Consider the following 16,096-nt stretch of genomic DNA (forward strand, 5'->3'; position numbering starts at 1 on the left):
TGTTTACATTTTACTTGGTGAGAGAAAGTGGTATAAACCATGTGAAATCCGAATATTCTCATCCTTTAGCGTCACAGAACGCTATATGTCAAAACGGCGCTATACTACGCACATTGCACCCGTTATCGTTAATATAACACGCGCTGTGATGGTTAGGTTTAGGTGTGGGGTAGGGTAGTCTGATATTACGCTAAAGGATTTATGACGCCTTGGGTTCGCGTGAATATTAACGATAAAGGGTGCCATGTGCGTAGTATAGCGCCGTTTTGTCACATAGCGTTCTATGTGACGCTAAAGGATGAGAACGGGCTGGATTTCCAGACATGCGATTTAAATAGGATTTCAAACCACATTTTGTGGTTTCTTGTGAAAAATCACATTTCTTGTGATATTTATTTTGCCATTCATACTTGCTAAATATTGTAAGACTGGAGAAACTGGAAGAACTGGAAGAGAGGGCTACTCTCTGAGAAAACAAAGGATATTAACATTTGAACTCTCTCTTGTGAAGTTAGCATCATCATTCGAGACGCTCAGAATCTTCCTAATCTACATCTCTTTCCATCTTCCCCCATCCCTTCTCCCTCATGCTGAGATCACCAAAATTCACCCAAGAATCCATGTGGTTTAATGCGAATAATTATCATACAGTATTAAACGTTTTGTATCATCTGAAATGTCTCAGTGCGACTGCTACAAATTTCTCATTTCCAGAGAAGTAAAACAAAAGGGAATAAAAGTTTTTAAGAGTTTAGAGATAACTTGCATACAAAAGAGGGTTGGTCTTCCAGGCAAATGGCCTCCTGCTCTCAAAAGGTGTAACCTCTGAATGCAGATTTGCATTGTTAACAATGTTCCCATGTGAAAGAGGTTTCTGTCTATGTAATGAAACGCAACAAAACGCTCGGCTCGATTCTGTAACCCAGATTAGCCCGTGATGTAAAGCGTAAGCAAAACCCTCAATCACGGTTCGCATCTTTTGTCTTTATTCAAGAGTATTTGATGTTTTGTATCTATTATCTTTGAACTGATTATGAAATTGGCATGATACATTTACCTGAACACCATTATTTTCAGTAAAGAGTTAAAAAGAATAGTCAAACATTCACTCACATTTGATGTACAGGTACAGTATCATTAAAACCTTTTAATTTATGGAGTCAGATGAAATAAATAACAAGTTAATAAATGAATGTATTTCATTTAATCGAATTTCTTTGCCATGCGGAGCGACAGTAACACGCAGAAACCTACAACCGCTGATCGAATGCCGCCATTGGATCGATCGAGTCAGGCTTACAACATGATCGGATTCCAATCAGATAAGCACAAAAACTCGATTTGGAGTGAGTCTGAACTCACTCTCAAAGTGATTTCACATGTTCACTTGCGTTATATTGACCTAAAGTGCTCATATTTCCTTGAACAATTCTTCATTGCTACGTTTACATGCAGCCAATAACTCGTTCAAAACCGGGATATTAGCAATAACCCGGTCTCGAAAGGCCATGTAAACACCAGCAAAAACCCGAATATGCTCATATCCCGGATTTTAAAAAACCGGGATATTATACCTGGGGTACCCCTTTTCTAACCTGAATTTTTTGTCATGTAAACTCATATCGGCATATCCCCATAGTGATTTGTATTCTGCGCATGTTCTATTCGCAAGGAATCTTGGTCTTTTGAGTAGGCGCAAAGCCGCGAGCAGTATACCGAAAGTAAACATGGCGAGACACAGCACACAGCATACTTTTGGAGCGAAGTCAGTAACGTTACCGGCATCAAAGCGCAAACAAAGGCGATCGCTATCTGCCCCAAACTATTCATTATCCGTGTGCTGCTGTTGTCGTCTTTGGATACAGGAAGAAGAATCGGAAATGACGCATATTGTGTCTTAAGGTTGTCCATACGTTTAGATACTAACCGTGCGTCGCCGTTTACATCGGGATATTGCAATTCCAATGTATACAGGAGAAACTCTCTCTGCTCACGCACGTAAACGGGTTATTCCTAATGTTTCAGAAACCCGAATAGTGACCTTAACCCGACCATAACCCAAAAATTGGCTGCATGTACAGTAAACGTAGTCATTGTGTTTTAATGAAGAAGTTATGTCACTAATTTTTGGGTGAAATATTCCTTAAATGAAGTTGTCCTGAAACACAAATTGTCTTGTCACAGTAACAAGCAAAGCATAAAGGTTTTATTTTGCACAATATTGTTTGTTTTTTTGTTGTTGTTTTTTTTTGTCACCTTCATAACACAAATGAAGATATTTTAAATAAATCTGAGAGCTTTCCTTTTCTTTCAGCTTTTACTGTTTTGTGTGTTTATTTAATTTTTGATAGGAAAGCATGCAGCTAATATTTACATATTCACCTAAACTCTCTCAGCAGTGTTGACAGGGTGGGGATCTTCGCTAACGATACATTACTGGTCGTCACGCATTTCAAACTACTTTTTACCCCTAAGCGAAGCACAAGAAAAAAAAAAAATTCACCACTGTATTTTTTTGTAATACACTAAATGCAAGTTTTGAATTCAATTGAGATTGAGATTGTTATGCATTATTTCATTGCTTTATACAAACTTTGCTATTCTGCTACACTGGGTCTTTGAGGGCTAAACACATATTTGAAGAGGGAATGTATTATATTTAGTCTTATAGCAGCTTTGACAATGGAGCAGTTTACAATTTATCATCATGCTACTCTTTCTTGTCAAGCTTATTAAAATAAAATATAGCGAGTAAGCTTATGCTTTAAAGCGAATCACTGGCGGCAGGGTTTTTACATTTATAACAAAGCTTGCTGATAAAATCTGCACTTTGATGTAATGCGAGTCTGTTGAGCCCTTACAAAAACCGAACTGATGTTTCATAATTTTGAGAAAAAGAAAAAAAAAGAAAAAAAAAGGAAAAGCTTTCGCATAGCATCAAGCTGACCCCAATTTTTTCCTCATTCTTTTCCATGCGGAAACGTGACAGGCACTTTGAATGTGCTCCTGTATCAGTCACTGATTAGGGGCTGAAAGTCTGGGTACTTGGACACTGTGGAGAATTAATCAGTCAAGTTGTTGAACGTAGAGGATGTCTGCTGGCGTCCTGTGGGGAATTGAGTTGACCACCTTTGGGTCAGATGGAAACTGTCATTTAATGTCACGCTGCTCTGTAACATTACGGATGCCATCTCCCCTTTCGTAGGTCACGCAACCTCCTTCTCTTTTGGAGCCTTCCCGTAAAGGCCAAAGTATGCAGGAAAGTAAGAGAGAGAGAGAGAGAGAAGAAAAAGAAAGAGTGGAACGAATACACGAGCGATGAGAGGGAAGGTTAATAGAGAAATCAAGTTGGGAATATGGAGGAAGCGACAGAATGCATGAGGAGCTTTACCATATTTTTCTTATTTTGAATTTCTGTAGAATAATTGCTCTGGGGCATTAGAGCTGGCTTCTCTCTTTTCTTTGTCATATTCATACTTCTATAATTAACCAAGACTGATTTTGTAATACAATTGTTAATTGTGCTGCCAGTGAAGCCACTTTGAATTAAAATGGGGGAAAAAATGATCTAGGAGTTGGTGGAGTGGGAACACTAGTTCAATAAAAGGAAAATAACAGTGGAAGAGTATGAACAGTCGCAATTGAGAAAAAGAGCTGCAGTGTAGTTCACAAAAGGGACTGAATTACATTTTAAAAATAATTAACAGATTAAACAAAAACGCTGATTATGAACCCTTTGAAAATACCAAGATTTGGGATATTTAATGTGAGCTGTCATAATAACTGATTTATTTATATTTTTTTAATCTGTGCTTTAATCCTGGAATAAATCATTTTAGAATTTATATATGTAAAATTACTTAATAAATGACAATGAACAAAAAAAATGGGACAAAAAGTCAGATCAGATTAAAATTTAAGGTTCAGAGCACAGATTTTTTGAGTGAAAAATATATAGCAAATTGATATACAAAAAAATGAAATTAAAATAAATGAAAATGAAAAATCGGGAAATTAACCATTTCAACTGATTTTAATTAATAACATGTAAAAATACATACTATATGGAAGCTTGTTTCTGCCACTGGATTAAAATTAAAAAGGTATTCAAACAATTCAGATTTTTTTTTTTCTCAGAATTGCATATAAACTGACAATAGCGAATTGTAAAGTCTGAATTGCGAGTTATAGGCTAATATCAGAATTGCAAGATATAAACTTGCAATTGCGATTTATAGTCAGAATTGCATGTTGTAAAGTCGCATTTATTATAAAAAATTTTTTTTACAGAATTGTGAGAGTTTATATCTCACAATTAAGAAAAAAAAGTCAGAATTGTGAGATACAACATTGCAATTATCCTTTAAATTGTTTTATTCCATGGCAGAAACAAGCTTCCATACTAATGATATAGGAAGAAGAAAACATAACTACCCTCCACTAATTCTATTTCACTAATCGCATGTAAATAAATTTGTAGCATTGATCATGTGACTTTTTTGTACAGGCAGTCAGATGTTCTTGCTTCCATTAAAGCTCAAGTTGTTCTTTGATGATCACACTGGAGAACATGATCATCAGGTTTTACAAACTTGTTGAGTTCAAGCAGCTGCTTGAGTGCTGCTGTCATTAAAGCAGAAGAGAGACAAACCAAATACTAAGACATTCTGAAATTCAGATTAGCAATAAATTATACTTTCTCACTACATTTTTTAATGCTGATAATATAATGTGTTAAATTATAAAAGGATTCAAAAGAGAAGCATTTTTTTTCCCATTCCCACTCCTGACCTGTGCTTCGTTCTCCTTCAGTAGCCTGCGGGTTCGAGCCCCTCCCGGGTCATCGGTCAGGTTGAGCATCACCACACTCTTTCTCTCCCAACCGATGAAGGAGCCATCTATCATGCCTTCCACCATGGCCAGGAAATCCTCATAGCCGTGGTGACGTGTGGTAACCACAGAGAACGCCGTCCAATCAAACTCCTCCAGGACTTCAAAAATGACATCCAGCTGCAGGCTAGTGGAGCACAAGAACTGCAAGTAGACGGAGCCGCTCTCCTGTAAGAACAAGAAAGTATAGGAGGACATAGTAAAACTTTCCAACATAATATTTTTCATAAACAGGGGCACTTCTAAAAGGTCTAGGGCATCATAGCCAAATTCTACTTCACTGTAAAAAATGAATCATGGTTCTTGTAATTTAGGTGATAATTAAAAATATTGTGTACATTTTATTTTATTGGGAACATTTCACTAATAAATGTTATCATTGTGCAGAAGAGTGGGGCTTATGTTCAAATAAATTGCATATATTGATACTGGAGCAATACATTTGCTATAATGCAACTGCAGTAACAAGTTTGTTTCTGTGCTGAGCAGCATACAGTATTTTAATAATAATATAAACAGCTTATTACTCAAGTTCACACAATTTTGAGCATCAACTTTAAAAAAAAACATATTTTACTAAAAATGTTAAATTCGTTGTGTCATAGACTAAATAATTTAATGGATTTTACATGCTTTATTCAGGTAGATTCCATGCATGAAATCAAGCCTTAACTACTCAAAAATATCAAGTGTAATAGTATTTTTTTTAAGTAAATAGCAATAATATTTTTATATTGTTCCCTTCCCAGCCTAAATATCTGTTTGTAGTTCTATATTTAAGCATTTCTCATTCATCAGGTATTTTTCGCTTCCCTCCATTTACTCTCCACTTCTTACTCATTCAGATCAATAGTTATTCTTAATACCCACAGAGCATGACGTAAAGGATTCATTGCTATTCATAAGCCTGTGTTTCAGGTGACATTAGTGTCCTTGGCTGCTTTAAGATTTGAAACAGTCTGTTCGGCTTCAGCTCACCTCACTGTCTTTTTTCTATACTCCGGAAGGTGACCATTCCAATGTACAATCGAGGAGATTTATGGCCCTGACATAAAGCCGTATTTCTGATAGTGAAAAATAGCAACGCTTAGTCTGACACTTGCTAATGCATCATAATCATGATCAAATACATCATAGTGTGGCATGACACCTGTTTTGTGCCTGCTGATGACACTGGCCATTAAATGACAAGTGTGCTGCCTTTATAATTGTCTATTTTTTAAATGGACTTCTTTCCACTTTTACTACCTAATAATATTGAAAATAATTTATCCCATGTAGTTCACTATATTTATCTCACTCCGTCTTCATCTCACAATGCACCTGACGAGAGGGTAGGAAGAAAAAGATCGCTCATCTTCTTTAGCTGCGCAACATAGAGTGACTCGGCCAATAAACATGAAGCAGCGCCATCTAGGGGAATGGACAATCACAACAATTACTTTGGCCCAGCGCAGTTAAAGTGGTCAGTTTCACTACATTTTTCTCACTCCGTCTTCATCTCACGACGCACTTGACGAGAGGGTAGGAAAAAAAAAGAATAAAGATCACTCATCTTCTTTAGCTCAGCCAATAAACAGGAACATCTGGGGGATTTCATGGACAACAGTGACAGGTGGGAAAATTGTCACCAGCATTTCCTCTGGGTAGTCGTAATCAACGTCCTCCTCACTATCATATGATTCCAGCTGTTCTCCCTCTTCAGTCACTGGAGTCTGGGAAGGTCGCATTGTGTCTTTGTTTTTCTTATGCCGATTCGCTTCTGCTTCGATGGATGGAGCCAGGAAGCCACAAGGTAAGAGCAAGTAATGATGCAGTGTCCTTTCAGGGCCAACAGAATCAGTGATGCGCGGGTCAATGTATAAACAACCCGCACCCGACCGACGTTTTCAACTACCCGCCCGCAACTCGGACCGCAAAAAAAGTAAGAAAATATAGTACCCGACCCGCTTCCTGACCGCATTTTTTAAAAGTAGTAAATGCTCATCGTAGCGTCATTGGGCCATAGACGTGTAACAACACAGCATCGCAAGAAGACGTACACATAACAAAGCCAGCACTTTGGTCATCATCTTACATTACTTCGGCAAATGTCTCCCACACTTTTACTCTTTCTATTTGTGTAACGTATTTACGGAGCTTCCAATCCCCAGCCTTCACCTTTTTCTTGCCACCTCCATCTCTCTGCAGACTGTAGTGATCATAGTGTGAATGAATCATTCTTTTGAACCGGTTCTTTTTAATGACCAGTACACTAAATCGAACTGAATCGTTCGAAACAGTTCTCGGCTTGTGTCAGTGCTGATCCACAAGTTACTAAAGTTACTAACTTTCAGACATGCCTGATAGTCCCTCCGAAATAAACCAATATCCCGAAGTATATTTTACTTCAGTAACTCGAACAGAGAACTGAGACATGTTGGTGCCACTGCTGAGAGAAGTGATGAGCACAAGCAGCTGATACTGCGCATACGCGTACATTCTTGACGAGAACAGGGTCTCCTACTTCCAAGATGGTTTCTCTTACTTTCATATCTCTGTTTGTTTTTCTGAGCGATTCTTTCACAGTGTTCCACTGCAAGTTTGTAGCTCTTGTGCAGTGTGAATGGTTCTGGTCAGCCCCTCTAGGTGTAGTTCGAACGCCACATGGGAGGCTTGGCTGTCTCCCAAACATTAGCTGGTAAGAAGAAAAGCCTGTTGTGTCATTTCTGGTGCAATTGTATGCGTGCACCAAAGGCTGCATGTAGTCATGCCACCCGGCCATACTTTCTTCTTCTAGAGTCCCAAGCATCTTCTAGAGTCCTCCAACTGAATCGTGAAGACCTTCTAGAGCTGTTTCACAATATTTTGTGGGAAGAACCAGGTGGACAATGGTTCACTGCTGTTCATCCTTTTACAGTAAAGGACCGCATTGTTAATGACGAGTTGATCCTGCACTCGAAGCATGAGTTGGACTTCTTTGTCCTCTTTCAGTCTAACACAATAAACACAATAACCACTTTCCTGTGGTGAGTATGTCCATATTTCTGCTGATTACTGGATCAGCTCCCTGTTCTGCAGCCTATTGCAACTGTGACATTCTGGGAAGGGTGCTGGATCCTGGAAGCATATCGGCATTGTTGTCAGTGACAATGGTGAACTTAGCTCCATAGGGATAGTCAGACAATTTGTCAGTTATTGCCCACTTAAGGGCAAGAAATTCTAGCTTATGTGTGGGGTATCTCCTCTCACAGTTTGACAACCCCCTACTGGCGTAGGCAATAAGTTTCATCTGTCCATCCTGCTGTTGATACAGAGCCACCCCAAGGCCACGAAGACTAGTATCGGTATGGAGAACATATGGCAGTTGAGGATTGGCAAAGCCCAAAATTGGAGCAGTTGTTAACTTTCCAATGAGAGCCCTGAATGCTTGTTCACACTTAGCTGTCCACTTTTCAGCAAAGGGTGACTTAAGGTCAGGGTTGGAAAATGACTTGGCTTTGCTTTTCACCTTGCTGGAATGTAGCCAGCAGTGAGATCATTAAGGGGCTTTACAATTTTTGAAAAGTCCTTGATGAATCTCCTGTAATATCCGGTAAATCCAAGAAAGGACTTAAGCTCTTTAATATTGTTTGGTCGGGGCCAAGTTGTGAGTCCAGAAATCTTTTCAGGGTCAGTTTCTAATCCACTGTCTGAGATAACATGTCCAAAGTATTTTACCAACTTCTTGAAAAAAAATTACACTTCTCAGGCAATAACTTGAGGCCCAGGCCCAAACTCCCTCAGTCCGTTCAAAACTCGCATAAGTTTCTCCTTTTGCTGTTCAAATGGTTTCTGAGAACACAATAAGGTCATCATCAAAAAAAAAAAAAAAAAAAAAAACTTTTTGGTTCAAGGACCCCATGCATTTCTCCATGACTCTTTGAAATGTGCTTGGAGCATTGGTTACTTACTGCAGCATCCTATTGAATTCCCAAAATCCCATGGGAGTGACAAAGGCTGTTCAGTTCTTTGTTCAGTTCTTCTGCTGTGCTCTAGGTGCAACTTGGGGAGTCGCGTGAACTTGAGCCTCAGCTCGGAGTGGGGTTGGATGTAGGCCAGACTCAAGAAACTCTCTCCTTTTCGGATTTCTTGGTTTTTCTGTGTTTCCTCAAGCTTTCAGGCTTTCATGCTTGTACAGACTGATCTCATGAAGTAGCGCATGTATGACACGCCAATTCCATTTTTGTATTTCCATTTTTGGCGTGCTATCAAGATGCATAAGCGCTTTTTAGCGTGTTTATGAACGCCGTTGACTTAACGTTATTACTGTATATATAAATATATGACTTACCTCAACCCCGTCCCTAAACCTAACCGTCACTGGGGTTAATGGCATTTATGACTGTTCCCTTACCATCCTAGGAAAAAAAAAGATCGCTCCCCAGATGCTTCGTTGACGGCGTGTACAGACATGCGGAATCACTCGGATGTTAATGGCGTAGACATACACGCATACACGCGGATAGCTCAAAATGCGTAGAGATAACACGCCACTTTGACTCGAAAGTGGCGTGTATGTTTACGCAAAAGTCATGATGTCACGTTGGCTTGTAACACACTGGCTTTGTGATCAGTAAGGCAGAAGTTGGCCACCATTTGGACATTCATTGAGGATTTTTTTTTGGATGTCCCCAAATGGCAGCTCATACGGTCGAGTTTGGTAGCTCTCTTGTCCTAATCAGTTCTCAGCTGCAGAAAGAACTCAGCAAATTCAAGGGGTTTATCAGTTTTCAGCTCTATGGAACAAGCTCTTTTTCCAATTAAAAAATTCTCATTTCACTCAGTGTCTGTGAAGTGAAGCAGGACAACGTCCCACCAGTGCTTGTTTTAGATTCTCATCCACACACAACTTTTGGGCGCGGGGTTTATTGCGTGATAAATATAAGCAGCACGGCAAAAAAGTTCATGCTCATCTCCAAATCATGACCAGAGCCAGATAAATATTAAGTCTGTTGTTTAAAACAAATAAAGAACCAATAGAGGAGAATAGTTATGTGCAACCAGTAGCATATTCGTGCTGTGTGAGCATGTCAAAAAATCAATTCCTATTTGAATCTCGTGACACATAAACGTGCACATCAACCCTATTATTTTATTTATCATTCATGTAAACACCATGTTCAGATTGATCAATCGGATTGATTTCGTTCCGATTGAACCATGTAAACGCAACTACAGATGCACATCCGATACACTCACAACCGTTTAATTACGATATAACTAACATAGTTTACGTGAATACTCTCCAAAACGGACATTTCAACGTAATGTTGTGTGTATTTGTCCATTCAGACACAAAAGAGGTCAATTCGGTAGGCTACTCGGAAGATTTATCAGTTTGGTGTCTATGCACAGAAAATTGTACCAAATAGAGCTCTTTTTTGCGTCGTCACGCAGTGCATGTCAACCTGTGTGCCGCTGGGTAAATCAGCACGTTACAGTACAAATGTGCGCATCTACCACAAATTAAGGAACTATTGTTTAACCAGCGCAACATATTTGCGATGTCATTAAGCCATTTGAAAGATGTACTGCGGAACAAGTCTCCGCAAGTAGCCGGCCAGTGATAGTAACTATAGTAACAGCATGAGAAGACGCTTCGTTGTGGTCAGTGCTTGGTCAGTTAATTTGGCCATTTTTTACTAACAAGTAAGTTAGCCTAATAGGCTAGTAATAACTGAACACACATACCAAATGTCTTTCGTCCTGATGGCATCCTGGAGAATATTTCTGTTTGTCCTAAACACATTTTCTATCATCCCCAGGACGATAGGATGCCGTTAGTCTCAAGCCCTGGGACGGCCTTACCCCTCCTCTCTTCACTGCAGTGTTCAGTAGCGTTTGGAATCTCTGCAGGCAAGTGGAGGCCTTTTCTCCTGGATCCTTTTTTGTGTTCAGGAATTTGGCAAATATCTCTTTGCCGTGTTCTACCAGGCCAGCAGACTCCAACAGCCTCATGTAGTCTCTGGGATGACCCGATAAACCTAGCTGCCAAACAATATCTGAGGCTTGAAGAAGCAAACTCTCTAATATTCTCCTCCTCTGTGCTTCAACAGAGACATTGTCGTGGAACATACTGTAAGCTCTACATGGAGTAGCCATGTTTCAAAGTTGGATTCGCCTGCCAACTTAGGCACTCTGCCAGAGAAAGAGAAACCTCTTGGATTCATTTTGAGACTTTGGTGCATCATTTTTTAATCACGTGTTCAACAACAATCCACCTCACCTCTGATGGGTTCAACACTTCCTCATCCAGGTCATCAGCCATAGCTGTTGATTTGGGCTTTATCTTCACTTGCATGAAAGCATGTGGGGAGGGCTTAGTAACGTCATTTTTCTTCCTGGATCTATGAATGAGGGGCATCGTGCTATGGTCAGAGTCAGTGATGCTACTGCCATCAGAGACGCTAGAGTCTGTGCTATCAACACGCCATGTCACTACAGTGCCCCTGATATTCTGTGTGTCAAAAGGTAACTTGGGCTCAACCAAAACATTAGCAGCAGCTGATTCAAATTCTACAATGGCATTTCATTTATCCTCTTCTTCTGTGGTTGACAGCCACACTTTTTGAAGGTTTCAGTAATATCTTTTTCTGCGTCAGTGTGGGTAATGCCTAACACAACAACGGACCAGTCTGTCTTAATACCGAATTACCGTATTCCTGTTCTATATCCATGTCTACATTGTAAACAGTTTAACTCAATGCAATAAGTAAATACACCTCACTCTTCCAAAAAATGAAAATAAGTCACTGAAGTAGCAGTACGTATCTAGAACTCAAGTTCAGCTGATTGGTCATGCTCAAAACACTCCTGGCTGGCTCGCCACTAGATGTAATTAACATTGACCTATACTAATGATATTTAAGAATTATAAATCAGAATTATGTTCGGCTCTTGAAATGAATTGGCTATGACCTCTGTTTGAATAACAAATAATAATAATAAGTTTTATTTATACTGCAAACGCAGTATCAAAACATTTATTTTAACATTCCACAGGGATTGTGAAACACAGTCGCTGAGTCACTGAATCGCTGGATCGCCATAGAATCTCTCTCTCAACAGTAGCAAAACATGCAAAAAAATAAATAAAAGCATTCGGATATTCTTAAGCCTATCTAAAAGGAAAACAAAGTGTAAACGGCAGTTTACAATAAGTTAGGCTTCTTTACACTTTAACTAGCTAATAACAACATTCATTGACAATTATTTACCCTGCATGTTAAGTGGTCTGTTTCACTATATTTATCTCACTCCGTCTGCATCCCAGGATGTACTTGACGAGAGGGTAGGAAAAAAAAAAAGTTTAGATCTGTTTAGCTGTGCAACAGAGTGACTCTGCCAATAAACATGATGCAGCAATATAAAGGAGAATGGAGATTCACAACAATTACTTTGGTCCTGTGCAGTTTATGTGGGCTACACTAGATTTGCACAAACAACATCCACCGTGTCAGAGCAATTTAATAGATATGACCACACAAAATAGCACCAATTATAAATCAACAAAGCTGTCACTGCACACAGGTACAGTGGTGCAAATATGATGTCACTTTGTAGGCCAACCAGGAGTTAGCATTACACTGGTCCCCTCAACAAAAACTCAATATAATTTTTGCATACGATACCTGCCCGTTTTGTTCATCAAGATAATTTGTCACTGATGAACAACTTTTCTGAAGTAAAAAGCTAGATGTAGGTTATAAACGAACTCCACCACGGTTGCTCGACTTCAACGTCACCACCACTAAGCTTCCGACAACTGTTTCAGGTTTTATCTAAAAACATTTTAAGAACATTTGAGTTAGACTTGTTTATAAGAGCATAAGCATAATGTTGCTGTAAAATTGGACTGAGCTTAACTTTTTGGGGTGACGTTTTTAATGTCCACGACTGCCACTGTAGTCCCATTTAGCCACTTGTTAGCAACAAGTCTTTTTTCACTTGTTAGCAACAAGTCTTTTTTGCTAACAAACACGTAACAGCTTAATAAAATAATGAGTGGGGTAATAATTATGTATTTTATTTTATAAAACGTGTCTTGAGCTTGTGTTCACCACAGACTTTATTTCAACCATTTAACCAAAATCCCATTAGAAAAACCCATTGACTTCAGAATGATGGTACCGGAAGTGCTAAAATGTTAACTCTTTTCCGCGTTTTGGCCTACAAAATGATGTCATACCTGCACCACTCTATGGAGGTGATTTCCAATGTCTGACAAAGGACATTTACAAGGAAAAGGTGGTGGTTGTTGTTATTTTTTATTTTTAAAAATGTTATCCATTGAGATCCCTTTATAAATATGAATATTAGATTTCATACACTGCATTGAATTTAATCACATCTTTGCAGATCTATAATATATTGAGTTCAAAGTTGCATTTCCACAGTTATACTAGCTCAGCTCCTCAAAGCCCTCCATTTAAAAAAAAAGGGTATTATTATTTATGGGTTTTAATAAATGACAGGATGTTGAAATAAAAAGCTGACAATTATATTTAAATTGAATGTCATCATGATTACATAATTTTGAGTCAGCCAAAATGTCCTATTCAAGTTTATTGGTAACCAATTTCTTTACATATTTATATAAATATTAAAATAACTATTTTATGATGTAAAATCAACCCAGAATGTCAAAATAAGCTATACCATTTGTACTAAATTTGTAATCTAGCATGCTGGGTTAAATGAACACCCCAACTTGTCAGATAAGATTAACACAGCATGTCTTCTGATTATTATTTACCCAATAGTGTGTTTAAAGAGTACTAATTTTGGCTCTTTTAGTATAGACCCCTGGTATAATGATCATAAAGTATCGATCATAGCAACTACTAACAACTTTTTCTTCATCTAGAAGAGCTTTTCCATGTTCCAAACACTTCTTATGCAAATAAAGTCTCAATTAACTCCACAGTACTTTCCCCGTATGAATAATTTCCCCCTAGGTTACCTTGGCAATCTGGCAGTTTTTTGTGTGTGTCATAATTACACTTTGACTGTTAGTATAGTCATAATCCATACCTGTAAAATGTAAGCACAGGAATTTTTTGCATCTCTGTCAAAATTCAAGGCAAAGCACGTATTCCAACAGGCTCATTAGAATACAACCGCCTCCAACATGCAAAAACAAGTGTTCATACTGTGTGACCAGAGAATAAAGGCAGGCTATTACGCTGAGTCTTTCAAATAATAACCAGACAGAGGAGCCGCAAACCTGATGAGCACAAAAATGTCACGACTGCAGAGAAGCATTAACCAAGCATAAAGGCTCACCTCCGCTCTATATTTAAATGAAGATCAGCTTGTAAAAGCTGAAAGAGCTTACAGTTGTACAGTAACTAGTAGCAGTGAAGCACTTAAATGGGTCAGGTTAGATTTTCCACAGGACTTCATTTCTACATTTCCTTCAATTCCGTATTGGAATCAAATACCTTGATAAATTTGATGCACTAAAATTGGAGCAGGTATATATTTTATTACATTTTGTTGAGAGCAAGACGAAGGGAGAGTCAGATCTTGACATGCATTTGAAAAATTAAAAACATACAAATTGTAAATACATTATTTTTTATGATTTATAAGAATACATATGGTACATATTTATTATTATTAATATTAGTAGCAGTAGTATAGTTTCTTTCCTGTTTTTAAACTCAAATGTTGATATTAAATCAATATTAAATTCTGCATTTCTTTTTCATTCTTTTAATGGAAAGAGAATGAGAGCCCAAGGTGTTTGTGTTTTCAAAAGAATCCCAGTACTAACAGATTCGGCCAAAAAAAAATCACATTGAATCACATCCAAATCTACATGCAGATGCATTGCAAGTGGGAAGTTTAGATTAAATTGCAAAACAATATACAGTACATTTAACACTACTAAATCAATTTCTGGTCTAAATGACCTCAGATGTAAATCTGTGCTAATGAATTACCTTCTGTTAGCGATTATATTCTGTACATAGAGAAATGGAACAGCCTGCTCTGCATCCTCTCAGCAACCAATCCAAACACGTCACATTTTTGGAAACGTATAGATCAAGTCTATTGGTAAAAATAAATTAATCAATTTTTCTTTTTTCCCCCTTAAAAATGACCCATTTAAAAGAGACAGGAAACATTTTTTTTTTATTTGAACTCTATTGTTTTAGAAGTTTTAGTTTAGATGCATTTGTCCCAATTTCTCACACATAGATAATTGAAGAGTCCAGTGTTCTAAGTGGCCTGCCTTCCTTTAGAAACACTTCAACATCTATTAATATAATCTTTTTAACATTTGCCCACTTATAATCAGAGGTCGCAGCCTTTGAAATTACTGGAATCCACAATGACACATTTAGTGCTGTTGCTTGGGAGATCTGAAAGATTTCAGGATGCATTGAAGTGTTGCATGAATGTCCAACATGACATCATGACTTTTGCGTAAACATATACGCCACTTTCGAGTCAGGTGGCGTGTTATCTCTACGCATTTTGAGCTATCCGCGTGTATCCGCGTGTGTGTGTATATGTCTACGCCATTAACGTCCGCGTCATTCCGCGTGTCTGTAAACGCAGTCAAATCTCCAGTCATAAATGCCATTAATCCCAGTGACGGTTAAGTTTAGGGATGGGGTTGAGGTAAGTCATATATTTATATAACGTTAAGTCAACGGCGTTCATAAACACGCTGAAAGGCGATTATGCGTCTTGATAGCACGCCAAAAATGGAAATACGAATTGGCGTGTCATACACACACTACTTCATGAGATCAGTCTGGAATGTCATACATTTTCTAGCATTGCATAGCTCTGCATCATAATTGTGTAGCGTCCATATTCTGCTGGTTTCATATGCGTCACACTAGAGTTGAACCAGAAGTTGTGCATGTGCTAGCTTGTGCCCCTGAGACACCAATAATCATGTGTACTGCATTATGTGCCATATTGAGGTCCAGATGGACTAAGTGATGAATTTAATTTTATTTTATTCAAAAGCTTTCAGAGAATAAAATGGACCCTGGAAGGCTATGTTTACCAAAATCTGAAGAAATACGCAATTTCACGTATCTTTTTCACTGTTTTTGTTTTCACTGAGTGCCTGAGGTGTTTGTGTTTTCAAAAGAATTCCAGTATTAGCAGACTTCAGTCTCTTCCAGTGGTGGAATGTAACGAAGTACAAATACTTCGTTAC

The 16,096-nt window shown here is 38.3% G+C and overlaps 1 protein-coding gene across 2 annotated transcripts in view; it reads right to left on the bottom strand.

The window, feature by feature from the left end:
• The window catches only part of grin2da (glutamate receptor, ionotropic, N-methyl D-aspartate 2D, a), a 100,108-nt gene that overhangs the window by 48,114 nt on the left and 35,898 nt on the right, over positions 1-16,096 (bottom strand). For both annotated transcript variants that reach the window (XM_039652626.2, XM_039652627.2), the window contains exon 3: positions 4,792-5,058. In XM_039652626.2, coding sequence (XP_039508560.2) covers positions 4,792-5,058 — 267 coding nt within the window. The remainder of the gene's footprint in view (positions 1-4,791; positions 5,059-16,096) is intronic.

The sequence above is a fragment of the Pimephales promelas genome, chromosome 18 (assembly GCF_988280905.1).
Source record: "Pimephales promelas chromosome 18, fPimPro1.hap1.1, whole genome shotgun sequence".
Lineage (NCBI taxonomy): Eukaryota > Metazoa > Chordata > Actinopteri > Cypriniformes > Leuciscidae > Pimephales > Pimephales promelas.